This window comes from Podarcis bocagei (assembly GCF_964188305.1).
Source record: "Podarcis bocagei genome assembly, chromosome: 7".
In the NCBI taxonomy this organism is placed as follows: Eukaryota; Metazoa; Chordata; class Lepidosauria; order Squamata; family Lacertidae; genus Podarcis; species Podarcis bocagei.
In genome coordinates, this window is record NC_138132.1 from 480,204 (window position 1) to 506,697 (window position 26,494).

General features: G+C 55.0%; 1 protein-coding gene across 2 annotated transcripts in view; it reads left to right on the forward strand.

Annotated features, from left to right (window-relative positions):
* The window catches only part of LTBP4 (latent transforming growth factor beta binding protein 4), a 54,049-nt gene that overhangs the window by 26,215 nt on the left and 1,340 nt on the right, over positions 1 to 26,494 (forward strand). For both annotated transcript variants that reach the window (XM_081200147.1, XM_081200146.1), the window contains 26 exons: positions 1,962 to 2,067; positions 2,306 to 2,380; positions 2,609 to 2,731; positions 4,927 to 5,091; positions 5,406 to 5,582; positions 5,951 to 6,037; positions 7,351 to 7,482; positions 8,792 to 8,917; positions 9,009 to 9,134; positions 11,820 to 11,945; positions 13,100 to 13,225; positions 13,676 to 13,801; positions 13,901 to 14,026; positions 14,323 to 14,448; positions 15,548 to 15,670; positions 15,758 to 15,889; positions 17,300 to 17,431; positions 18,755 to 18,880; positions 19,069 to 19,212; positions 19,336 to 19,560; positions 20,440 to 20,514; positions 20,676 to 20,804; positions 21,454 to 21,603; positions 23,335 to 23,487; positions 24,474 to 24,860; positions 26,345 to 26,494. In XM_081200147.1, coding sequence (XP_081056273.1) covers positions 1,962 to 2,067; positions 2,306 to 2,380; positions 2,609 to 2,731; positions 4,927 to 5,091; positions 5,406 to 5,582; positions 5,951 to 6,037; positions 7,351 to 7,482; positions 8,792 to 8,917; positions 9,009 to 9,134; positions 11,820 to 11,945; positions 13,100 to 13,225; positions 13,676 to 13,801; positions 13,901 to 14,026; positions 14,323 to 14,448; positions 15,548 to 15,670; positions 15,758 to 15,889; positions 17,300 to 17,431; positions 18,755 to 18,880; positions 19,069 to 19,212; positions 19,336 to 19,560; positions 20,440 to 20,514; positions 20,676 to 20,804; positions 21,454 to 21,603; positions 23,335 to 23,487; positions 24,474 to 24,860; positions 26,345 to 26,494 — 3,673 coding nt within the window. The remainder of the gene's footprint in view (positions 1 to 1,961; positions 2,068 to 2,305; positions 2,381 to 2,608; positions 2,732 to 4,926; positions 5,092 to 5,405; positions 5,583 to 5,950; positions 6,038 to 7,350; positions 7,483 to 8,791; positions 8,918 to 9,008; positions 9,135 to 11,819; positions 11,946 to 13,099; positions 13,226 to 13,675; positions 13,802 to 13,900; positions 14,027 to 14,322; positions 14,449 to 15,547; positions 15,671 to 15,757; positions 15,890 to 17,299; positions 17,432 to 18,754; positions 18,881 to 19,068; positions 19,213 to 19,335; positions 19,561 to 20,439; positions 20,515 to 20,675; positions 20,805 to 21,453; positions 21,604 to 23,334; positions 23,488 to 24,473; positions 24,861 to 26,344) is intronic.

The following is a 26,494-nucleotide window of genomic DNA, read 5'->3' on the forward strand; positions in this document are numbered from 1 at the left end:
GGAGATGCGGTCGGAGGCCTGGCGAGAACGGTGACAACTCAGAACCGGACTTCCGGCGCCACTGGAATTGAGGTTCTGAAGGCGCTGGGTGCGTGAGCCCATGGCATCGCGTCGCACGCACTGCGCACCCAGAACCCGGGGCCCAAATTGGCAGAAGGAGAGCCTAGAAATTGGCCCATCTGGTCCACCTTCCTCTTCTGACAGGGGCCAACCATAGGAAGCCCACAGGCAGGACCTGAGTGCGAGAGCTTACTCCCGTTATCTGGCATTCAGAGGTAGACTGTCCCTGGGCATGGAGGTTCTGCAGTCAACATCAGCCTCTGTAAGAAGAGCAGGCTGGGATTCAAAGGTGTATTCGAAGGGAAGAACACAGCTGTCCTGGCTGTGGGTCGTGCCCCCCTTCTCCGTGGGTTTGCCTAGAACAGGGGTAGGCAACCTAAGGCCCGTGGGCCGGATGCGGCCCAATCCCCTTCTCAATCCTGCCTGCTTATGGTCTGGGAATCAGCGTGTTTTTACATGAGTAGAATGTGTCCTTTTATTTAAAATGCATCTCTGGGTTATTTGTGGGGCATAGGAATTAGTTCATTTCCCCAAAAAAAATCTAGACCAGCCCCCCCACATGGTCTGAGGGACAGTGGACCGGCCCCCAGCTAAAAAAGGTTGCTGACCTCTAGTCTAGAATCTGCTTTCAAAGCCATCCAAGTTAGTGGCCGTGGCTATTTCCTGTGGGAGGGAGTTCCGCAGTCCAGCTCTGTGCTGCCAGAAGGGAAGCACAGCTGTGAATTCATGTGAAGTGGAGAACGGGGGGGGGGAGAGGGGGCAGAGAGTGACTGAGCCCCCCGCTGCCTCTTTGGCAAGGGGGTCCGCTTGACTCATCTGCTTTGGCTGGAGGCAGCAGGTGCCGTTCCAAAGCTGGGAGAAACAGGAGTTTATGGGGCCCTTTTGATGGGGGTCTCTCCCCCCCCTTGCCGCTGGGAGCAAAGCAAGGGGGGCCTGGAGGCCTCGGCCCCAGCAGGGCGAAGTTGGGGGCCCCAGCAAGCCCTGGTAGGGGTTTCTTTTTAGCGAAATGGCTGGATTTCAGCACTTTCAGCCAAGAGACTCCCGGAAAGAGCGGCTCGCAGATGATTGTGTCGGGAGGGAGGGGGCTGCCATCTGTGCCAAAAGAGGCGATTGTGAAATGGCAGCAGCTGGACTGGCTGGGGGGGGTGTCTGAGGGGCACAGAGAGAAGAACGAAAGAAGAAAGAAAGACGAGAGCGAGACAGAGAGACAGAAGGAGAGAGAGACAGAGATCGTAGTCGTCTTCTCTATGCCGATTCCAGGAACACAGTTTAACTCTGTGGTGCCGTTAATAAGGATTTTCTTTTGTTACGTCCTGGAGAGGAAGACGGGACCCCTCTTGTCTTCTGTCAAGGCAGGGGTGCACTTGGTAGCCCCCCCCCTTTAGGGCTTGAACAAGCAAGGAAAAAGGAGGGGGTCTATCTGATTTTATTGCATTATCACAGCCTGCCTTTTTCCTCACCAAGGAGCTCAAATTCATGGTCCTCCCTCCGCCTGTATTCCCCACAACAGCCCTGTGAGGTAGGCTAGGCTGAGAGGGAAACTGACCCCAAGCTCACCCAACCAGTGGGGGGATTCGAACCCAGGTCTCTCCTAGTCCGACATTCTCACCACGACGCCACACGGGCCCCTATGCGCGAAGGTTTTGCACACTTGTGAGCAGAGGGCACTGTGTACGCCCTGGGGGTCTCCATGGCTTTGCGGGGGAGGGAGCCCCTCTGCTCTGGGGGGGGGGCTGCCCTATGGAGGGATTATCGTGGGCCAAACCCTGCCTTATCCTACAGGGGGGGACCGAAAGCTGGGCTTTTAGGGCTTCTGTGGAACAGCCAAGGTCTGGGCGATGCTGGGAGGGGCTGTTCCTGGGTTAGGACCCCCCCAACTGACTCTCTCCCTCCTCTTTCAGTGCAGTGCCCCCCTGCCCGGCTTGCGCACTCGAGAGATCTGCTGCCGGGGGGCCGGCCTGGCCTGGGGGGTCCACGAGTGCCTGCCTTGCGCCAACGGCGACGTGGGTAAGGTTGCCGACTTGGCCCCCACCCTCTCCGAAGAAGGGGTAGTGGCTTGGGGGGGGACTGGGAAGGAGGACGTGGCTCGCACCGGGGTGCCCAAACTCCTGCCCTTTTGGGGCATGGGGCACCCACTTAATGTGGCTTTTGGTGCAGCCCTGAAAGTGTCCGTGGTGGGGGGGTCTTGGTAGGGGGGCATGGATATAGCAAAGGGCTCCTCCAACTGCCTGCTCTCTCCTCAAAGGGGACGCCAGCCCCGTGGGGAGGAACGAGGTGGCCTGCCCCAAAGGCTTCCGCCGGCAGAACGGATCCTGCATTGGTGAGTGGGGCTGGCCCCGCCAAGGACCCCTTGGTTTGTGGGGGGGGGGCTTTTCCACCCCCAGATCCTTCTAGGGGCGAAGGCAGAGCCCCCACAAAGTCCACCCCATGGCTTCTTCTTCCCAGGAGGGGCCTTTGCTGCCCACCCATCCTGCCAGGACAGACCTGGATCTCCCCCCCCCCCACCGGCCTTTTCTGACACCCTCTTTCTCCCCCCCCCCATGGCCAGATGTGGACGAATGCGCAGAGGGCAGCTTCTGCCACAACGGCGACTGCACCAACACCCGCGGCAGCTTTGCCTGCGTCTGCCACGAGGGGTACATCCTCGACTCGTCTCGAAGCAGCTGCATCTGTAAGTTGGGCACCCCTGGCACCGGCGTGGGGAGCTGGGGGGTGGCAGGCCTCCAAGCCCGCCTTCTGCTCCTGGTTGCATGAGCAGAGCTTGCTGGATCCGGCCAATGGCCCACCTAGTCCGGCCAAGTTTAAAATGCATTACTTACAAAATGTTCCAAAGGTCAGATTCATGCATTTATCCAAGCAGCAGCAAGGAAAACACAGGCAGAAAACTCTTGGGTAGGAAATGCAGAAAGGTCGCTCCAAACACATGCTCTGAGCTTGGAGTTTGCTTGGACAGGGCTTCCTTGGTCCATTACATGGCTCAGAGAGAGAGAACAGGAAGAGAAGGCTTCACTTCCTCCCTCATTGGATAAGAAGGGGCGTGGCCTAGCTGAATCTAGGAATCTAACTCTGTGGTCTTAACCCCTTCATGCACCAACTAGCACTTATGTTTGCCTGCAAATTTCCACAGCATCTCCCAACGTCCAGCTTCATTGAATGTCCAGCAGTTCTAGTGTCCATACAAGTTTTCATATTTTTCCTTTGTCACATTCATATCAAATCATATCATCATATACAACTTTGCTCAAATCGAGCATCGACTTCCCCCCTCCCCCCCCGGCTTTCTTAAGCAATCACAATCCTCTTAGCATTGCTATAGCATCCTATTTACCTTCTTACTATACTTACAAAAATTTACTTTAGTATCTGTAAATCACTTTCAAAAAATTCCATTACAAAATATTTTAAATCAAAACGACAAACGTTCTCAAATTACAATGTTCTTTCATACAGTATGTTGTACAAATTTACGCCAGTCCTTTTCAAACAGTTCGCTGGTTTCGGATTTTCCCTGTCAGCTTTGCCAGTTTTGCACATTCAATCATTTTTGTCTGCCGTTCTTCCAAAGTTGGAAGTTTCTGCTGCTTCCATTTCGGGGCTAAAAGTGTCCTTGCAGCCGTGGTGGCATTTCATCTCCCACAATAGCCAATAGAAAAGCCTCCGGGTTCTTTTTAATAAAAGTATATTTGAAGATCTTTTTTCAATTCATTGTATATCATGGAGAGGCAAACTAAGGCCCGGGGGCCGGATCCAGCCCAATCACCTTCTAAATCCGGCCCGGGAACAGTCTGGGAATCAGCATGTTTTTTACATGAGTAGAATGTGTCCTTTTATTTACCGTATTTTTTGCTCCATAAGACACTTTTTTCCTCCTAAAAAGTAAGGGGAGATGCCTGTGCATCTTATGGAGCGAATGCGCGGTCCCTGGAACCGAATTGCCCAGGGGCAAAAAGCAGGTCATGGTTTGGGTTTTTTTGAAAGAGGGAAGGGTGTGTTGAAACGAAGCCGCTGATCGGCAAGTGATTGGGAGGGAGATAAGGGACGCTAGCGATAAAGGAGGCTGCCTGGGAGGGGGGAGGTAAACTTGCAAGGAGAGGAGACAGGAAGACTAAAAGAAGCAATGAGGAAAGAAATTAGGAGGAGCAAAAAACTGCTCCAGCTAAGGAAAAGACACTAAGGCAAACAAGAGGGAAGGGAGTGTTGAAACAAAGCCGCTGAGCAGCTGAGCAGCAAGGGATCGGGAAGGAGATAAGGGACGCTAGAGATAAAGGAGGCTGCCTGGGAGGGGGTGGTAAAAGCCCATGGATCCTCAGGATTTTTCCATTGGGTCACCCCAAATTCACCATCAGATCACATAGCATGTCCATGGCTACAGCCTGCACCAAAAAAACCACACCCCCACTGTTTTGTGGGGCCGCAATGGTGCAAAAACATGGTTACAAAGCACGGATCCACATGGATCCTCAGGATTTTTGCATGGGGCTACCCCAAACTCACCGTCAAATCACATGTCTGTGGCCACAGCATGAACCACAAATACATCCACTGTTTTGTTCAGAATATATTTTTTTCTTGTTGTCCTCCTTTAAAAACTAGGTGCGTCTTATGGTCAGGTGCGTCTTATGGAGCAAAAAATATGGTAGAATGCATCTCTGGGTTATTTGTGGGGCATAGGAATTTGTTCATATTTCCCCCCCCAAAAAAAAAAATATAGTCCAGCCCCCCACAAGGTCTGAGGGACGGTGGATCGGCCCCCTGCTGAAAACGTTTGCAGACCCCTGTTGTATATCATATCCCAGCAGGCTTTTAACTATACTGCACATCCACCACATATGTGCAGATTTTGACGCCCCCCCTCTCCCCCCGCAGCCCACCACGTGATCTCGGAGGCCAAGGGCCCCTGCTTCCGCGTCCTGAGGGAGGGCGGCTGCTCCCTGCCCATCCTGCGCAACATCACCAAGCAGATCTGCTGCTGCAGCCGCGTGGGCAAGGCCTGGGGCCACGCCTGCGAGCGATGCCCACCCTTTGGCTCAGGTGAGGGGGCGATGGGGAGACATCCGGACGGCGGGACCAAAGGCTGGAAGGGGAGCCAGCTTTGCCTGGGCTGGAACAGCAAAAGAATGCTGTGTGATGGCGGGTTGGGCTAGATGACCTTTGGGGGTCCCGTTCCAATTCCATCATTCCATAAGCTTTCTCTCTGCTCATGAGTGCAGAGGGCCTTTTGCCCAGGGCAACCAGCCGCAGCCTGGGATTAAGTGGAGCAGGGCTGTGAGGGCAATGAAGTGGGGGGTGCTGAGCCCCCCCCAAATAAACCCCTCTCTTCACACTGATCTCCTTCTCTTTGGCAGACGGGTTCAAGGAGATCTGTCCGGCGGGGCCTGGCTACCACTACTCGGCCTCTGACCTACGCTACGACACCCGCTTCCTTGGCCAGGACCTGCCCCGGGTGCCCGTCGGCCGCCAGCAAGGGGGGCGGGATCCGGCCGCCAGACCCCCCCTGGCAACAACTACAGCGCCATCCGTCCGTATGTTCCCTGGGGGGAGGCCAGAGCCCCCCCTTCCTGCACACCCTGCCTCTCGGGGCAGAGGGAGGGTGGCTTCTCTGATCTGGATGTTGGGGGGAAAGGGGAGCCTTGGCAGGCCATCCCTGCAAGGTGGGCCGGTTTGTGGAACTGGGGGGCAGAGGGGGGGCAGTTCTACCCATGCTGCCTGGCACTGCACCGGCCCCCGGCGGCTGCGACTCCCGCAAGGACCCTTGGCGTCCCTTAGGCTGGCAGAGTCTGTGCCCGTGTGGATGAGGTGGGCTGGTGCCATTTCTCATCTTGCAGGGCTGGGCATTGGGGGGGTCCTTGCCCCCTCCCCTCCTCACGCCAGCTCTCTCCCCGCCTTGCAGTGCGATGGAGCCCCCCGCCCACCTCCCTGCCGGAGCGCCAGCCTCCCCGGCGTGTGCCAACCCAGTCTCCGGACCCACCTGTGCCAGGTAGGAAAAACGGGCAAGTCAGACGGGAGGGGGGCATTGTGCCTCAAGGTGGAGCCAGAACTCTGTCGTTTCATAGACTCTGGGATAGCTCATTTGGTCGAGTGTGAGGCTCCTACTAACAATTTTAGGACGTGATTTAGCTCTCCATGCAATTTCCCATTGACTGCTGCGCAGCGCCCCCTGGTGACCCATTTTTACAACACATTTAAACATTATAACTCACCAGTATAGATTAGTCCTTATTCCGGTCTCACAGTTATTTTACCTTTCCGCGATTGTTTTTATATATTATCTGTAAGCTGGACTAATGAAGAAATGCAGTATGATATTAGATCATCCCTCCCTGAACTTCGGAGCATGGGAAGTCGCCCAAAAGATATTTAATATGGCACTGAATATTTGGCTTTTTTGATTGTATTATAATTTGGAATGTTTTAATGTGGTTTTTATTGGGTGGTAATAAAGAAAAAATATTAAATATTATTATTAAATATTATCATTTAATAAATTATATATGTGTGTATAAATATGTGCGTGTATAATTTTTTAAATATTACTTAATACAGTGGTACCTCGTGGGTGGCGCTTAGGGCTTGCCGATCACATAGTCGGCGGTTCGAATCCCCGCAGCGGGGTGCGCTCCCGTCGTTCGGTCCCAGCTCCTGCCCACCTAGCAGTTCAAAAGCACGTCAAAGTGCAAGTAGATAAATAGGTACCGCTCCAGCGGGAAGGTAAACGGCGTTTCCGTGCGCTGCGCTGGTGCCGGCTCGCTAGAGCAGCTTCGTCACACTGGCCACGTGACTCAGAAGTGTCTCCGGACAGCGCTGGCCCCCGGCCTCTTAAGCGAGATGGGCGCACAACCCTAGAATCGGACACGACTGGCCCGAATGGGCAGGGGTACCTTTACCTTTTACCTCGGGTTAAGAACTTAATTTGTTCCGGAGGTCCGTACTTAACCTGAAACTGTTCTTAACCTGAAGCACCACTTTAGCTAATGGGGCCTCCCGCTGCTGCCGTGCTGCTGCTGCGCGATTTCTGTTCTCAGCCTGAAGCAAAGTTCTTAACCTGAAGCACTATTTCTGAGTTAGCGGAGTCTGTAACCTGAAGCCTATGTAACCCGAGGTACCACTGTAATGATATTTAATAGTAATATTTATTAATTTCTGGAAGCTGCCCAGAGTGGCTTCGGCAACCCAGCCAGATGGGAAGGTACACCACTTCTTCTTCTTCTTCTTCTTCTTCTTCTTCTTCTTCTTCTTCTTCTTCTTCTTCTTCTTCTTGTTGTTGTTGTTGTTGTTATTTCTCCCCACCAGACGCTGGGCAGGGCGTGTGCGAACGGCGCCCCCAAGTGTGTGGTCCCGGGCGCTGCATCCCCCGCCAGGGTGGCTACACCTGTGTGTGTGACCGCGGCTTCTGGCTGAGTCCTCAGGGCACCCACTGCATTGGTGAGGGGCGCGCGCGGGGGGGGGGGCGTGGCAAGAGAAGCAGGAGGCTCTGAGGGGGCGCAGGGAGAAGGCAACCCTTGGGGGACACAGAGGCGCTTGCCCAGAGTTCAACTTCCGAAGCTGAGCTTAGGGAGATTCGGGATGCATAAAAGGAAGGACTTCTTCACGCAGTGTATTGTTCATCTGCGGAACTCCCTTCCACAGGACCACCAACCCGGATGGCTTTGAAATTCACGAAGGAGGAGAGGGCTTCCGATGGCTCCTCCACAGTTGCAGGCAGAAATGCTTCTGGATCCCAGTTGCCGGAAGTCAGAGCAGGGGAGAGGGGCTCCTGAGTTCAAATCCTGATTGCAGGTTTCTCAGAACAGGCAACTGGTTGGCCACTGCGAGAACAGGAGGCTGGCAGGCCATGGGCCTGATCCTGCAGGATCCTCTTGTGTTCTTAGGCAGCTTTGAGGGTGCGCATGGCATCAGAAGGCAGCCTCAGAAGAGCCAGAGGTGCCCGCCTCCCCCAGCCAGGGGCCCCAAGGAACTGGGCGCCAGAGGGGCCCACAAGCCCCGCCTGAGCCCCACAGCAGCCATCGCGACTGGCACTCAGAGGTGGAGCTCACTGTTGTGGCACTTGGGGAAACCTGTGGCCCGTAAGCTCAGCTTCGGAAAGCAGGCTGTACATGCTCAGAGGTGGCCTCTCCGGGAGTGTTTCGCAGAGCTCAGCTTTTGCAGGTGGCTTTGGCCAAGGGGGGCAGCCAGGGCCAGACTGAGGTTTGATGTGGCCCTCGGCTCCTGAAGGTCATGGGGCCCTTTCTGTATCCAGCTGTCCTTTGTCCACAAGAAATGGTCACTGGTTTTTGTGTTGAATAGATGCTAGATGGTAATTTATGGACCTCATAGGTATCTCAAGTCATTTGCACATCACAAAATGTGTATTTTATCAAAGTAATTGTTGAAGTGAAATACAATTAAGAAGTACATTAATGGTGAAATAATTATTAAGTTCTAACTTAAAATGATTGGGGGTCCGTGACTTACATCCTAGGACCCTCACAACACAAAACACTCTTGCTGGATGTAGGTTTTATTTGATTGGTTTTTTTACCTTATATTTTGGAATTGTACATCCAGGTTTTTTTCCTTTAATTTTTTTGGGGGCCCCCAAGAAAGTGGGGCCCTGAGCTAGAGCTTGTTTAGCTTATACATAAATCCGGCACTGGGGGCACTGACAATGTGGGGTGGGGTTTGGGCTGGGTGTCTCCGTGGCACAACTTCTTTCCTTCCCCCTGACCCCCCCTTCTCTCCCTCCCCTCCCCAGACGTGGACGAGTGCCGGAGGAGCCCCCGCCCCTGTGCCAACGGGCGCTGCGAGAACTCGGTGGGCAGCTTCAGCTGCAGGTGCCGGGCCGGCTACCAGGCGGACCCCTCCGGCTCCGAGTGCCAGGGTGGGTGTGGGGCAAAGGGGGGAGGGGGCTGGGATGGACTGCTCCCCCCTCAGACTCAAAGCAACACTCTCTTCCTCCTCCTCCTCCCCAGACATTGACGAATGTGCCAAGACCCCCCCGCCATGTGCCAATGGGCGCTGCCAAAACACCCCCGGCTCCTTCCGCTGCTCCTGCCCCCCTGGCTACGTTCCCAGCCCCACTGGCTTCGAATGCAGAGGTAACTGGGAGGGGGGGAGGAAGGGAGAGGCTGGAGGGGGAACTGAGGCCCCTCTGAGCAAGGGAGGGTGGGGGGACAGGTGGAGGGGGCAGCTTTTGGGGGTCCTGATACTCTCCCCGATGCTTTTCAACATCTTTATGCGCCCCCTCGCCCAGCTTGTCCGGAGTTTTGGGCTGGGCTGCCATCAGTATGTTGATGACACCCAACTCTATCTGTTGATGGATGGCCATCCTGACTCGGCCCCAGATACACTGACCAGATGTCTGGAAGCTGTGGCTGGATGGTTACGTGGGAGCCGGTTGAAGTTAAATCCTTCGAAGACAGAGGTCCTCTGGCTGGGACGGGACGATATGGGATTGAGGGGGCAACTCCCGTCTCTTGCGGGGGTGCAATTAGTGCCAGCACCGTCTGTTAAGAGTTTGGGTGTAATCTTCGATACCTCCCTCTCTATGGAGGCGCAGATTACAGCTATAACAAAGGCGGCATTTTTCCATCTCCGCCAAGCTCAGCAGTTGGCCCCTTATCTCTCTCGCCCTGACCTAGCCACTGTGATCCACGCGATGGTCACCTCCAGACTGGATTATTGTAACTCGCTCTACGTGGGGCTGCCCTTGAGACTGACCCAGAAACTCCAGCGGGTGCAGAATGCCGCGGCGAGACTCCTTACGGGGTCTTCGCTCCGAGATCACATTTACCCGGTGCTATACCAGCTGCACTGGCTCCTGGTGGATCAGGTTTAAGGTGCTGGTTTAAACCCTTAAAGCCCTATACGGCCTAGGACCCTCGTACCTATGGGACTGCCTCTCCTGGTATGTCCCATGGAGGACCTTACGGTCTGCAAACAAAAACATCTTGGAGGTCCCGGGCCACAGGGAGGTTAGGCTGGCCTCAACCAGAGCCAGGGCCTTTTTGGCTGTGGCTCCAATCTGGTGGAACGCTCTGTCCCAAGAGACCAGGGCCCTGCAGGACTTGACATCTTTCCGCAGGGCCTGCAAGACGGAGCTGTTCCGCCTGGCTTTGGCCAAGGCACAGTCTGACCCCCTCCTTCGGTAATCCTCACAGAACTCTAGCCCAATGGTTGCCATCATTTTGATTTGAACTGTTTTTATAATGAATTGATTTTAGAATGTTGTATCATTTTACTGTTGTTAGCTGCTCTGAGCCTGGCTTCAGCTGGGGTGGGCAGGATATAAATAAAAAATTATTATTATTATTCCCCTGTTTTCTTACCCTTCTGGGTCTCCAGTATTAATGCTTTTTGTGGTGGGGCTGTGTGAAGATAAGGGAATTTGGGGACATAACATACAATGAACTCCAAAAGATCTTTAAATTCCCGTTTCAAAAAAAACCCTGAAGTATTTTTGTTAGTGCATTGATATACAAAAAAACCCCTCAGAACCCTTTTCATGTGCGCAACCACAGCGGTGAGGATTTTAATAGCCAAAAGATTAGGAAGGTGCTGTAATCCCCACAAAGTATATCTAAAACAGTATTGTGAAAATGTAAATCTCCTGACAGGTCGAGATTGAATCTTGACTATTAAGGGAAACTATCAATGTAGGAAAATTTCTGGATATGTAACAGATTTAATAGGAAATGCTTCAAGATTAAGAATATGTAGAAAGCATGATGAGTTGACTCGGAAGTTGAAAGTGTGTGTGATGTTAGGCTAAGGTTACCAGATCGTTTTCAATGAATCCGGGTTTAATTAATTTAACTTTATTTAATTAATTACTACACGTTCGGGATGTTGATGCAGCAGCGATGGCGGTGGCAGAAGGACAGCTGCCGCCTTGAACTCAACCACCCTGTTTCCCCTTCCTCCGAGGCTTCTCTCTCCTTTCTCCATGAGCCTGGGCAGCCCCTGAGTTGCTGGTTCTTCAGTGGTGCTTGTGGTGGGGAAGCGGTGCGCGGTGGGTCAGGCATGGAAGGCGGAGAAGGAGGGCCGAGAGCAGCGGCAGCAGAGAGGCTTGGGCAGCGCGATGCCTCCCTTCCCATCGGAGCAGCCCAAATCCCTTTCCTACTTGCGTGCAAGCAGGAGGGGGCAGGGATCTCTCAGGCAGCGCGATGCCTCCCTTCCCATCGGAGCAGCCCCAATCCCTTTCCTACTTGCGTGCAAGCAGGAGGGGGTGGGGATCCCTCAGCTGGGAAGGGAGGCTTCCCATTGCCTAATTGAGAGATCCCTGCCCACTCCTGCTTGCAGGCAAGCTCTGATGGGCAGCGTGAAGCCTCCCTTCACAGCGGAGTTGCTGGGGTCAGGGAAGGTGGAGGCAGCCCGGAAGCTGCGTCTTGGAGCCCCTGCACCCCCATCATTCGGGGACCTCCGAGCTGCTCCTGAAGCCAGCCAGAGCCAGCTGCTCCGGGCTGCTGAGACTGCTGCCGCTGCTGCATTTCCCGAGGACATTAGATGAAATCCGGGGACATTCTAGGGATGGAATTTGTCTGGGGACTTATTCGCAAATCCGGGGACTGTCCCCGGGAAACGGGGACGTCTGGTAAACCTATGTTAGGCGATGTCTCGTTAGTTAATGTTTAGTTGTCCTCAAGGTCTTTGTCTTTCTGTCTTGTTCTATGTCAATTGTTTTGCATTGAAGTTAAAAAGAAAAAAGAAAGAAAAATTCAAATCAGTTTCCCGCAGCCTTTCCCAAGCCAAAAGTTGAATGTGACCCCTTTCTCTCCCCCCAGATGTCGACGAATGCTCCCAGAGCCCCCCGCCCTGCGCCCGCGGCCGCTGCCAGAACACGCCCGGCTCCTACCAGTGCAGCTGCCCCTCCGGCTTCCAGCCCGGCCCCACGGGCACCGAATGCCTGGGTGAGAGAGGGCACCCCCTTGCCCCCCTTCCCGCGGCTGCCAGCTTGGGGGCCACGCCCTCGCCCCCCGAAGACCACCTCCCGGGGGAAGCTGCCTTGCCCTGGCTCAGACCACTGGGCCCACCTGCCTCAGTACTGCTTACACAGGCTGGCAGCAGCAGCAGCCGCCCTCCCAGCCCTCCCTGTAGAAGCTGCCACCAGGGAAGGAGCCCAGGAGCCTTCTACATGCCAAGCAACTGCTCTCGACACAGAGCCCTTTTGCAGAACGTTCCCCCAACCTGCCTCCTCCTGGGACCCAGCGGCAGAGAAAACCGGGGGTCCCAGACAGGGTGGGTTCGATTTAAATCACAATTTAAATCACTAGTCAGTAACGCTTGATTTAAATCATTTATATATATATATACAGAAAGACTCGTTCTTGCTGGTATCATCTTAATATTTACAACCAGAGGAAGGTTTCCTTTTCGGAATCATAAATTTTCAGAGTAATTTTTTACAGTTATATCAACAATTCCTGATTTGGTTAAACTATTAGAAATACCTAGACAGGTAATTATGAAATTCTGGTGAGGTTTCATAAGTTAACTGTTTATATCTGGACAACTTTTCTACTGTACTTGATTGGAAGGAGATAAATAATCATTTCCTTAATAACCATTTCAACCATTTATTTAACTAAAACAATAACATTATAGCATATGTATCCCTGTTTGTTAACCGATGTGGTTAAGCAGTTTTTTAAAAAACCACAACAAATTAAGACTGAGTTTTAGCACACGTGAAAAACTTAAAACAAATCCTTATTTCCCGATGAATAGCCTTTGGACTATAATGTCACTTAAATAGAAAACTATCTTTAGAAAGATTTTCCCTCCAAAAGGAGTTTATTTTAAAAAAATCTGTTTTAATTTTTTAAAAATCTGATTTAAATAAAAAAATCTGATTTAAATAAAAAAATCTGACTTAAATAAAAAAAATCCGATTTTTATTTTTTTAAAAAATCATTGATTTTTATCCACCCTGGTCCCAGCCAGCCCGCCCCCTCTCCACATGCCCAGTGGGGGGCTTCCCGGCCACCCTGGCCCCAATCCCTTGGGAGGGAGGGAGCGTTGGGGGCAGAGAAGCCCCCAGACCTCCATCGCTGTTCTTTTGCAGACGTGGACGAGTGCCGGGAGACCCCCACCATCTGCCAACCCGGCCGCTGCGAAAACGTCCCTGGGGGCTACCGCTGCAGCTGCCCCATTGGCTACCAGCCCCACCCGCTGGGCACCCAGTGCATAGGTAAGAGGGCCAAGGAGAGCGCGGAGACACTGCTGCTGCCTTGGGGTTCACGTCCCCCCCCCACTTCCCAGGAGACTGCTTCCAGGGCTGGGCAGGGGGACGGGAAGACGAGAGCGCCCCTGACCATGCGCAGAGCTCTTGATTTCAAAACACGAATCTGGAGGTGTTTGGTGCGGCACAGGCAGCGGTTTGAGCGTTGGCTCGGGACCTGGGAGACCAGGGTTCGAATCCTCCCACTCGGCCACAAAGCCCGCTTTGGGGGGGGGGGTCTCAGGCCAGTTGCTGCCGCTCAGCCTGGCCCACCTCGCAGGGGGGGTTGGGAGAATAAGGAAGGGCCTGGGAGAACTCACATTGAGCACCTGGGTGGGTAAGTGAGATATAAAGGAAAAAAATTGGTCATGGTGAAATTCTGGTGTGTGTCTCTTCTCTCTCCTCCCCCCCCCCCAACAGATGTGGATGAATGCCAGCAGAGCCCCCCGCCCTGTGGGTCTGGGCGCTGTGAGAACGTGCCCGGCGGGTACCGCTGCCTCTGCCCTGCGGGATTCCGCGCCAGCCTGACGGAAAACCAGTGCCTGGGTGAGAGGCGGAGAGTGGAGGCGCCTTGCTTGGGGGGCGGCTTTGGGGTTGGGCTCAGCCCCACGGGGCCCCTGACTCTCCCCGTCTGCCCCTTTCCAGACATGGACGAGTGCGCCACGGGAACGCCCTGCGGGCCTCAGGGGCACTGCATCAACACAGAGGGCTCCTTCCGCTGCCAGTGTGGACGAGGGTACCGCGCAGAGGGCACAGGGACGTCCTGCGTGGGTGAGGGGGGCAGGGGGCAGGCGACTGGGGCAGGGGTGGGGCGGGGGATTTGGCACTGGGCACCCCTGGGGGCAGACCCTGCCCACCTCCGCTGATTCCCTTGGCAGCGTGTTCTGGTGTGCTCTGCCAGGGCACAGGGTTGGGCTGGATGACCCTTAGGGGTCCCTTGCAAAAACAAACTTCGGTGGGGCAGCCCTTCTGGAGTTTGAAGGTGGTCCCCCGGCCCCCTCTGAGCCTCCTCTCCCTCCCCCGGCTGAGCACCCCCAACTCTCCCCGCCTCTTTCTCTGCCCCCCAGACGTCAACGAGTGCCTGGAGGGCGACTTCTGCTTCCCGCGGGGCGAGTGCCTCAACACCGAGGGATCCTACACTTGCCTGTGTGCCCAGGGCTTCACCATCGCCCCCAGCGGGGCCTCCTGCATCGGTAAGGGGCCCCGGACCCCCAGGGCCACCCGAGGGCCGCCTGGCTCCGGATGCAGGCTGGCAGACGGAGGGAGGCGGACATCTTGGATCTCTTCCTTTTATATATATATACAGTGGTGCCTCACAAGACGAAATTAATCTGTTCCGCGAGTCTCTTCGTCTTGCGGTTTTTTTGTCTTGCGAAGCACGGCTATTAGCGGCTTAGCGGCTTTAAGAAAAAGGAAACAAACTCGCAAGAACTCGCAAGACGTTTCGTCTTGCAAAGCAAGCCCATAGGGAAATTCGTCTTGCGGAACGACTCAAAAAACGGAAAACTCTTTCGTCTAGCGAGTTTTTCGTCTTGCGAGGCATTCGTCTTGCGGGGCACCACTGTATTAGCTTTTTTAACATATCATTTCCAACATTCATATAACATAATTTCTTATCTTATACAATATTTTTGACTTCCGTCAGCTCCTCTGGTGATTTTCCGTTTTTATCACTTATTCTGCATTTCCTAAGTTTTCTATTACCCTTAATGATCATTAACTAGTCATATCCCTCATAGTGTTTTTTGCAAGATTTCAAATAATCCTCCTTAACAAAACTTCTTGCAATCCTACTAGCGTAATCTGTTCATTACAATTACTTTTCAAATAGTTCTTCTGAGAATCTCTGGTCCCGCAGGTTTCGAATCCTTCCTGTTAATTTATTTAATTCTGCATAGTCCATCGATTTCATCCTCCATTCTTCTTTCGTCGGTAATTCTTCCTGTTTCCATTTTTGTGCCCATAATAGTCTTGCTGCCGTCACGGCGTATAAAAACAACTTACAGTCCTGTCTATTTATATCACCTCCTACAGTGCCAAGTAAAAATGCTTCTGGTTTCTTAATAACATTTATTATCTCATTATATATCATTTCCCAGATGTTTTTCACTTTTTTACATTCCCACCACATGTGATAACATGTTCCTTCCTTTTCCTTTACATTTCCAACATTTATTACTTATTTTATGAATTTTAGCTAATTTCATGTCTTGGGTCTCTTCCTTGGGGGCTGGGCAGGGGGGCTGGCATCTCCCTGCCACACTGACCCCCTCCTTCCATCCCTCCCCACAGATATTGACGAATGCCAGCCGGGCACGGTGTGTGCTGGTGGCCACTGCGCCAACACCGAGGGCTCTTTCGACTGCTACTGTCCGCCGGGCACCCGCAGCAGCGCCAACAAGGCCTCCTGCGAAGGTGAGGGGCACCGGGGGGGGCAGGAAGAGGTAGACGGGGGGGGGACCAAGGAAACCCTGGCCTGGGCCTGACCTCCCGCTCCCCTAGATATCGACGAGTGCCAGGAGTATGGGGCGGCCCTCTGTGGGACGCAGCGCTGTGAGAACACGCCCGGCTCCTACCGCTGCGTGGCAGATTGCCAGGCTGGCTACCAGGCGGGCACCACGGGAGACTGCATTGGTGAGTGTTGCTGCAGGGCCCAAGTGGAGGGTCTGGGGGGGGGGGTCTGGAGGCCTCTGTTTTGCTCTGGGGCTTCACTGGGTGGACATCTGTCTGGGATGCTGGAGCTGAGATTCTTGCCTTGCCGGGGGGTGGACTACAGGACCTTTGGGGTCCCCTCCAACTATGATTCTGTGATTTCTGAGGCTGCCAAGGAGTCCCCACCTCCTTTATCGCCCGGGGGGGCGGTAATTTTGGGTCACTGTTTTTATTTTTATTTTATATATTGTGATCTAGGACCCATGTCCCTACAGGACTGCCTCCTCTGGTCTGCCCCACGGAGGACCTTAAGGTCCACAAATGACAACACTTTGGAGGTCCCAAGTCGCAAGGTGGTTAGAATGGTCTCAACTAGGGCCAGGGCCTTTTCAGTACTGGCCCCAGTCTGGCGGAACGCTCTGTCCCAAGAGACTAGGGCCCTGCGGGACTTGACATCTTTCCACAGGGCCTGCAAGACGGAGCTGCTCCGCCTGGCCTTTGGTCTGGACTCAGTCTGACCCTTATGTTTCCCTCCCCTTATGGTCTTGATTTATCAGCTACTTTAAAATGAGGCTGCATTTTAAATTGAAATTTAACCTGTATTTTAAATTGGTTTTTTTCCTATTATGTTTTTATTGTAATTTTACTGGTGTTAGCCACCCTGAGCCCAGCTCTGGCCTGGGAGGGCAAGGTATAAATAAAAATTATTATTATTATTATTATTATTATTATTATTATTATTATTATTATTATTATTATTTTAAAACCGCCCTGAGACCTCTGGGTATAGGACGGAATAATAATAATAATAATAATAATAATAATAATAATAATAATAATAATAATAATAATAATAATAATTAGTGAACCACCCTGAGACCTCCGGGTATAGGGCATTATATTCATATTAATAATAATAATAATTGGAGCAAAAGCTCTTTCCTGAAGAGATCCCTCCAGACTTGAGAGGCTCTTGACTCCGATGAAGCTGAATGCTGGAAGGTTCAGGGCAGGGGAAAGAAAGTCCTTCTTCGCCGAGTTGAACTGTGGAACTCCCTCCCACAGTGACGGCCACCACCCTGGCTGGCTTTTAGAAAGGATTAGTCCAATCCATGGAGGAGGAGAGACGGCTAGGGATGGCTCTCAGCTGCAATGGCTCTGCCTCCCATTTTTTCTGAGTCCCGGTTGCTGCAAACCGCGAGAGGGGAGAGTCCCCATTGCTCTCAAGTCGTGTGACCCCTTGAGATCAGGACGCTGGACGCTGGACGCTCTGCTCTGCTGTCCTGATGCAGCAAGCTCTGTGGACGCTCTTATGTTTGACATCCCGTCTCATGGTCCTTCCTCTCTTTCCTCCCCTGCCCCACAACATGTACTTATGGGGCCTTCCTTCAGACATCAACGAATGCCAGGAGTACAGCGTGAGCCTCTGTGGGGAGAAGCGCTGCGAAAACACCCCGGGGTCCTACCACTGCGTCGCCAGCTGCCAGACGGGTTACCAGGCCACAGCCACCGGGGACTGTGTGGGTGAGTCATGGGGGGGTGACAAAGGGGCAAACCCATCAGGTGGGAGGGGGCGCCTCCTGCCCCCGGGCCAGGCTGGCAAAAGGGTGCAAGCTGTGGGAATGTTCAGGGAGGCAGGAGAGGATATATTGTTTATTCATATCCTTTCTTACCGTATTTTTCGCCCTATAGGGCGCACTTTTTCCCCTCCAAAAATGAAGGGGAAATCTGGGTGCGTCCTATGGGGCGAATGCAGGCTTTTGCTGAAGCTTGGAGAGCGAGAGGGGTCAGGCTTCAGGAACACATCCGCAGCCTAGGCAGCCCTACGGGAGGTCCGGCAGGGATGTCTAGGCTGCGGATAGCAGCCTGCCGCCCAGCGGGCGGGGCGCCCTGAAACAGAGCGCCCCCCTCGCCAGGCAGACATCCGCAGCGTGGGGAGCCTTGCCGGACTTCCCGGCAAGGCTCCCCACGCTGCAGATAGCAGCCTGCCGGCCCCGCAGGGGGGGCGCCCTGATGCAGAGCGCCCCTCGCGCGGGGCAGACATCGGCCAGCCCCACAAGCTCGGGGGACAGCAAGGAGGCGCAGCGCCGCCATCCCGCTGTTCCTCGACCTGGTTCTGTTTCCCTGACCTGCTTTTGGGGGGGAAATAAAGGGAATTTTTTCCCCTTTATTTCCCCCCCAAAAAACTAGGTGCGTCCTATGGGACGGAGCGTCCTATGGGGCGAAAAATACGGTACTTGTGCTAGCAAGTCCCTTTACTTAGCAGAGTTTTACATTCCCCTTTTAAACGCACAGCAGATAGCTGGTTGCAGGCTTGAGTAAGCCTCTCACTATTAAGTTCCTGGCAGGTTCCCTTATATCCCTCTTAAAAGAATAAACACACGGCAGTCTTGTGTAAAGTATATAAAACAACTTTACTCACATCATCAGTTCACAGTTGGATCCCTGAAGGCAGACTTAGTTACAAAGGATATACGTGGATCTATCCCATGTGGAGTTAATCCCAGTGTCCTGTGTTGGCTGAAAGCCAACAGAGCATCTCTAGCTAAAAAGCTGCTCCAATGAGGGAGGAAGTCAAAGAGAGAGAGTGTGCTGTGTGCCTTGCCCTTTTGTTACCTGGACAGGTAAAGTCACGCCCACCTCTAGTCACATGCAAGAGGAAGGATGCTCCAGGCCAGGAGGAAACAAGAAGTTTTCGACTGGCTGGTCCAAACATTCCTGCATGTCCACTCTAGGAAAACAAGGAATGTTGTACTTGACTGCTACTTACATAACACATCCCACACAAGCCTGCGGTGGGTGGAGGGAGAGAGCGAGTGCTGAGTGGGTTGCCCTGGTGTCTTCCAGATGTGGATGAGTGCCAGAACAGCTCCCTCTGTGGTGCCCATGCTGTGTGCCACAACCTGCCCGGCTCCTTCCAGTGCATCTGTGACCAGGGCTACGAGAGCGCCAGGGACGGGCGCCATTGTCTGGGTACGTGGCTGGGGCGAGGGAGGGAGGTTGGCGATGCCCGCGTTCTCCACCAAGGTCTCCTGGGAAAGAGGCTGCCTCCGTAGGGGACCTGGCATGCTGCCGGGTGGGGGCAGAGGGGATGGGGCAGGTGGGGGCAGGTCCCTGGTGAGCCCCTCCGCCATCACCCCCGCCTTTGCTGCCCCCCACAGACATGAACGAGTGTGAGATGCTGCAAGGGGTGTGTGGCACTGCCCCCTGTGAGAATGTGGAGGGCTCCTTCCTCTGCATCTGCCCCCGGGCGGGCGAAGAATTTGACCCCATGATCGGGCGCTGTGTGGCTGTACCAGGAGCCGGTGAGAGGCTTGGAGCTGGGGCTGGGGGGGTCCTTTCACCATTGGGGAGTCGCTTCACCCCTGGACATCCCGGCTGCTCTTTCCCAGACCTCCTCCAACTCTCCCCCCTTCCGCCTTTTCCAGTGCGGCCTCCTGCCTTCCCTCGGCGCCCCGAGGCTCCGCGCCCCGAGACCTGGCCCTCTGGGACCGGCGAGGGCGTCCGGCGGGAATGCTACTATGACCCCAACGCAGCGCAGGCTTGCGAGAACGTCTTGGCCTGGAACGCCACGCGCCAGGAGTGCTGCTGCAGCCTGGGCCATGGCTGGGGGGTCGACTGCCACATCCAGGCCTGCCCCGCCCCAGGGACAGGTAAGGACCCCACTCAGGAGCAGTGCGCGAAAGGGCTCCACATGGGGGCTGCTTTAAATGGCGGCCGCTCAAGGGGGCGCTCAGCCAACCACGGCTCCTGTGTCTTGCAAGTGGTCAGGGCTGATGGCAGTGGTGGCGGAGGGACGATGAGTGGCACACAAAAGGGCTCCGGAGAGGGGCTGGCACCAGCCAAGCCCAGCCCCCTTCCTCCTCTAGGCAGGGCGGGGAGAAGCCAGGAGGAGGGAGGGAGGGAGGAGGCACCAGCGCCGCCACCCTGGGAGGGAGAGGGAAAGAACACGCCTGCTGGCAATCCAGGCGGCGATTCCTGGACCGTCCGCCCTGCGCAGTGCTTGGAGTCACAAGACTCTGTTTATATTCCAGACTGTTGGAAGTCTCACGGGAGACAGATGTTGATGTTACTGGTTTCCCGTTTCTTTGTACCAGTTGTTCTCTGCCTTTCACAGAGAGAGGCTGTATATTCTTTTCTGTCTGTGTAGTTAGAAATAAAACTCCTAGCAATGTAGCTCATATTTCTCGTCCTTCTGCTGCTTGGATACTCTGTGTAATCCGTGAACGTGCCTGAAGCCTCATCAAAGGCTTAGGTCGTTAATCATCTTCGGAGATTCCACAGGCTTGACCGGAGGAGTAGCTCAGTCAAACGGAGATTTCGACACGCAGGGCGGATTTAGAAGGCAAATGGGCCTGATCCGGCCCACAGGCCTTAGTTTGCCCACCCATGTCCTAGTCTGACACGCCAACCACTAGGCCACACTGCCTGTTATGGTGGGGGGGGTGAGCTTCTGCAGGGTTCTGCAAGCAGGGCAGGAGCGGGGGCCCTTGGGCGCTGCTGACGGGTCCTCTCCTCCTTCCGCCCCCCAGCTGAGTACCAGGCCCTGTGTCCTCACGGCAACGGCTTTGCTGCCCCCAGCACCGGAAGCCTCTCCGCCCTCGCAGGTGAGATTTGGTCTCTTGGGGGGCTTTTGTCGGGGGGAACCTGCGCCCTGCCCACCCTCCTGGGTCTGTCCTTGGCGCCCGGGAAGCAGTGGGGTTTCTAGGCGCTGTGCCCTTGGTCCTGGGGGGCTCTCTCTCGCTGACCCTCTTCTTGTCCTGGGCAGATGTGGACGAGTGCGCCCTCTTCAACGCCCAGGTGTGCAAGGGGGGCGTCTGCGTCAACAAGATCCCCGGCTATGCCTGCTACTGCCCCAACGGCTACTACTACGAGACGCAGCACTTGGAGTGCATTGGTGAGAGCTTCTGTCCGCCTCCAAACCCCGTTGCCCCAATTATGCCCCTGAGGGACCCCACGGGTAAACAGGTCCCTCCTCGCACCCAAACGTGCCCACTTGACCAGCTGCATCAGCAGACCTGGCACTCCTGCAGGTGCCGCAGGCTGCCCACATTGGCAAGAAATCAATTAACCCTGACCCTTTGGAACTCCCTGCCTCTTGAAATCAGGCTGCGCCACCTTCGCTGTGCTTGAAACGTTCCCATTTAGAGAAGCCGAACCAGTGCTTTCCCCCTTAAAAATAAATGTTTAGGGGTACTCTCATTTTGACAGTAAATGGACAAAAGTAGAAAGATTCGCCAAACGTTTAGGGGTACGCATCTCCCCCAGAAAAAAAAAGCACTGAGCCTAACCCAGATAGGTTTCAATCTGTTTTAAGCCTATTAAATTTCTGAACGTCTTAAACTATTATTGATAGCTATATTATATTTTTCTGGAAGAAGCTTAGCTGTTGTTTTTGCAATCGAGCGGCGTATAAACTTTAGGAACCAGCTAAATTGCAGAGGGTTGCGTCATGCTTGGCGTCTTTTCCCGACTCTGCAATTCTCTGATTTTGCAAAACGAAGGGCCCCCCCGCTCCTCTGACCCCCCCCCTTGTCCCTCCCCAGATAACGATGAGTGCCTTGACGAGGAGGCGGAGCCTTGCGTGGGGGGGCGCTGCATCAACACCATTGGCTCCTACTACTGCTCCTGCGCCGCCCCTCTGGTGCTGGACGCTTCGCATCGCCGCTGTGTGACCAACGACAGTCAAAGCGCAGGTATGGGGCAGACCCCTCCCCTCCCCACACCCACCCACTTCCCAATTTCCCTCTCCTTGACCCATCCTGCCCTCCCTCTGACTCCCTTCCTCCCTTCGATTCCTGCATGGGCTCCCTGCCAACCAGGCCCACCTTACTCACAGAGACCAGTGGCACAGGGTGGCAAGTTCTGGAGGGCGCCAGGCGAGAGTCCAGGGAACACCGAACGAGCGCTCTGAGTGAGCCAGAGTGCGTGCGCCACTCCTGCAGAGTGTTGGCTCATGTGTTCGTCCCATGCGTTACCTGAGAGGCGTGGTCCACGTCTGGTCCGTGGTCAAAGGGGCAACGTGGAGGCAGTCTGTGGGTGCAGGGCAGGGAGTCGGGTGAAGTCAGGGACAGGCATGCAAGCAGGGAGCCAGGGCGGGTAGGAGCTCAGGCAGGAGAGCAGGACAGGGTTCAGGCAGGAACTAGCAACCAACAATGTTCCTCCCGCAACCTGGGACTGGGGCTGGTTGGCTTTTATCTGCCCCAAGGCATAAGGCGGCCCCAATCTTCTGGTGACTCACCTCTCCTGGCCTGGAGGCAAGCCCTCCTCCTGCGGGAACTTAGTTCCCTCCGCTTCTCTGCCCTGAGCCTCTGCAGCTCAGAAGAGGCTGGAGGGTTCCCGGACCCAGAGGCAACCTCCGCTTCCCCTGATGGGGCTGAGAGTGGGGCACCTGCAGGCCGTGGGTCCTCCCTCACCTCAGGAGCCAGAGCAGACTCAGCTGGTTCGGGAGGCGGGGACTCCTGTGCAGGCTGGGATCTCTCAGGTTCAGCGTCAGAGTCCAAATTCCAGGCCATCGCACCTCGGTTTGGGCAGGAGCGGCACATGCACCCTCACTCGCTCGGGCTGCCTGCCGTGGCCACCCGGCACAAAGCGGCCCGCCGAATCCAGCCCCCGCCTCTTCCCCGCCGGAGGAGCCGCTCCAGACGCTGCCTGCCTCAGACATGCTTAAGACGGCCCTGCTTCCAAATCTGCTGTTCTGTGATCCTTCTCCCGAGATCCCAGATTCATTCATCTGGAGCATTTTGCCCAACCCAGCTCCTCATCCTGGTTTTTGGAGAAACCCAGGGATCAAGTGTGGGGGGCAATTTAGGGGTGCCCTTAATGCAACACAGAACCCCCCTTCCCTCCCCACTTTGCGGCTAAGGCAGTCAAGGCCCTGGGGGGCCTCGGCATCCCATTCACGGGTGGGGGGCACCTGGGAGGGTGGGCAGGTGTGCTGGGCCTCCCTTTCTCGTACGTAACTCTGGGTGCTAAGTCCATGGACCTGGGGGAAGCAGTTCTGAACCCTTCTGGGCTCACCTCTTTCCCCAGAGTTATGAGCCAGCAGTTGCAAAATCTTGTGGCGGTAGGTTCCAGAGGCTAATTTTTTTTTGGCCATCTTCAGCCTCACCAGTTCTTTTGCGGTTTGATCCCTCAGGATTTTGGAAGGGATCACTCTGTGTGAGATTCCTACGGAGGGCTGATGCTCCAGCTCAGCGGATCCCAAACTTTTTCCAGGATCTGCCTCCTTGGTTCCGTAAACTCAGCCCCAGATCCAGATCTGGTCATTTGGGCTCTCCGTGTTTACTTCACCACCACTCCGCCGGATCCGTGTGAACAGGATCCGCGCAGGTTTGGGCCCTGGGGGGAGGGGCAGGAAGAAGCCTGGCCCCCTAGATGCGCCTTGGGGCGGTTTCTCCATTTCTCCTGCTCTCCCCGCCTTCCAGATGACAACCTGGCCGTGTGCTGGCAAGAGGTGGGGCCCGACTTGGTCTGCAGCCGCCCCCTCCTGGACCGCCAGGTCACCTACACCGAGTGCTGCTGCCTCTATGGCGAGGCCTGGAGCATGGACTGTGCGCTGTGCCCAGCCCCGGACTCAGGTAAGACCCATGGTGGGCTGTGGGGAAGGCGTTGCAGCTGAAGTCCTGCTGGATCAGGCCCATCGAGCCCAGCATCCCGGCCTCCCAGGGGCCAAAGGCAGGGGTACCTTGGTTGTCAAACTTAATCCGTTCTGGGAGTCCATTTGAAAACCAAGGCGGCTCAGACGTTCAGCTTCGAGAAACGTTCACAAACCGCAACACTCACTTCTGGGTTTGCGGCGTTCAGGAGCCAATTTGTTCGGGAGCCAAGCCGTTTGACAACCAAGGTACCACTGCACCCCTAATGTTTAGTCCAAAGTCATGAGTTTGAATGCTGATTTAGTTGCAATTCCAACGTGCCGAGTCTTGGGCTTCCCCTTTCCGCCTTTGAGTCCCTTGCGCTACAAGGGGGAGGCCTGAGACGAGGGCCAGATTTACATAGAAGCAAAACAAGCTCTAGCTTAGGGCCCCACTCTCTTGGGGCCCCCCAAGAAATTATGGGGAGAAAAGCAGGATGTGCAGTTCCAAAATATCAGATAAAAAACTAATCAAATAAAACCTACATCCAGCATCCGTGTTTAGTGTTGTGTCGGCTCCTAGGATGTAAGTCCTGGGCCCCGCCTGCTAGCCTGCTCCCTAAAATATCCCTGGTTTGCTCATTTCTATATATAGGGTGCCGGCATTCTGCATTCACTGGTTGCATGGAAACATGTGCAAAGGGCTTGAGATACCTATGAGGGCCATAAATGACCATCTAGCATATATTCAACACAAAAACCAGCGACAATTTGTTGCTGACAAAGGACAGCTGGACATATCAAGGGCCCCATTGCCTTCAGGAGCTGAGGGCCGCATCAAACCTCAACCCGGCCCTGCCTGGGACCCAATCCCATGTAACGGCACTCCCAGGCCCACTTGAAGATGCCCCCCGACCCTTGGGAAGGGGGGAGAGAAGAGGCCTTGTGACCCTCCTCCCTGACCAACAATGTCCTTCTCCCCCCAACCAGATGACTTTGAGACCCTCTGCAACGTCCTCCGCCCCCCCACCGGCTATGGAGCGGGGCCGCGCCCGGGAGGTGTGGGGCCGCCCTTTGAGTATGGCGGTCTGCCCTACGGCCCAGAGATCTTCGCCCCCCCGCCGCGCCCCGGACCCCCCCGCCTGCCGGACTACGACCTCTTCCCCCGCGACTCCCTGTACGGCCCCTCGCCCTACGAGGCCACCGACTTTGAGGACCTGCCCTATGGCGAGGCCAGGCGGGAGGGCCCCGGAGAGACCCCCCGGGGGGTGTACCGGCCCCGCAGCCCCCCCGAGCCCGAATGGCACCTCCCCACCCCACCCCGCAGCGGATCCAGCTCCTACCTGGAACGGCCAGGAAGGGCCAGCGAGGACTATGGTGAGTGGAGGGGTCTCCCCCAACCTGGCATATGGGGCCAACTGTCAGTGACTGATGGGGGGGCTCTGGTGGGAAGTGGGGGTGACCCTGCTGTGGATGAGGCCATTGCCCCATCTAGTCCAACCTCCTGTTCTCACAGGGGCCAGGTACCCCAAAGAACCCAGGTAGACTGCCTCTGCACCTGGAGGTTCCATCAAAAGGGCCTGGCTAGTAGATCAGGTCTGTGGCTCGTATAGTCCAGGGTCCTCTTCACACCACAGGCAACCGGATGTCCCAGTGGGAAGCCTCCGCAATCAGGATCTGCACCCAAGACCCCTCTTCCCTCCTGCGGTTTCCAGCAACTGGGAATCAGAAGCAGAGATCAGAGCAGAGCCCTCATGGCTAAGAGCCAGCTGTCACCGTGGATGTGGTCTAACCCTATTGGAAAGCCATCCAGACCTGTGGCCGCAGCTGCCTCCAGTGGGAGGGAGTTCCACAGTTTAACTTTGTGCCAAAGGAATCGGCCCTTTTTTCTAAATCTGCCCTGGATCTGTTCATTGGACATCCGCAAGTTCTAGTGTTAGGAGAGAGGAAATCTTTCTCCAGGCTGGGCATTAAGTTCATCTACGACTCCCTTGGCTTTTTCCAGTGCCTTTTTTTTTTGCTTAAAAAATGCTTCGGGGTACTCTCATTTTGACTCGAGAAAACCACCGTTTTGTTGTCCAAATCAGGAAAAATAAATAAATACAGTGGTACCTCTGATTGCGAACAGGATCCATTCCAGAGGCCCGTTCGCAACATGAGCAGAACGCAATCCGCGTCTGCACGTTCCACGATTTGCTGCTTCTGCACATGCATGTGACATCATTTTGCACGTCTGCGCATGCACGAGCGGCAAAACCCGGAAGTGACCCTTTCCGGTACTTCTGGGTTGCCACGGGACGCAACCTGAAAACGCTCAACCTGAAGCAAATGTAACATGAGGTGTGACTGTAGTCATACCTCGGGTTGAATATGCTTCATGTTGAGCGCGTTCAGATTGCGCTCCGCAGCAACCCGGAAGTAACGGAGCGCGTTACCTCCAGGTTTCGCCGCTCGCGCATGCGCAGATGCTCAAAATGACATCACGCACATGCGGAGAAGTGGCGGAAAGCGACACGCACATGCGCAGACGTGCCATCGTTAGTTACGTTTGCTTCTGGATGCGAACGGGGCTCCGGAACGGATTCCATTTGTATCCAGAGGTACCACTGTAGAGTAAATGGACAAAAGTACAAAGATTCACAAAATGTTTTGGGGTCTGCGTACCCCCAGAAAAAAGACTGCTTTTTCCTAAGCTGGAAAGCCCCATGGGCTGCCCCCTTCCTCGCAGGGGCTTCGCTCCTTCCCCCTGGATCCTTTGCGCGGCCCTTTCCTAACTCTACAAAATCCTTCCTGCGGGGAGGAGACCAGAACTGGCCACGTTTCCTCTTCCGCTTGCCCATCTCTCTTGCCCCCCCTCCCAGGCCCCTTTGAGGGATTTGGGGGTCTCCTGGCCGAGGAGTGTGGGATCCTGAGCGGCTGCGAGAACGGGCGCTGCGTCCGCGTTGGAGACGGATTCACCTGCGACTGCCACGAGGGCTACCGCCTGGACCCCGCCCGCATGGCCTGCCTGG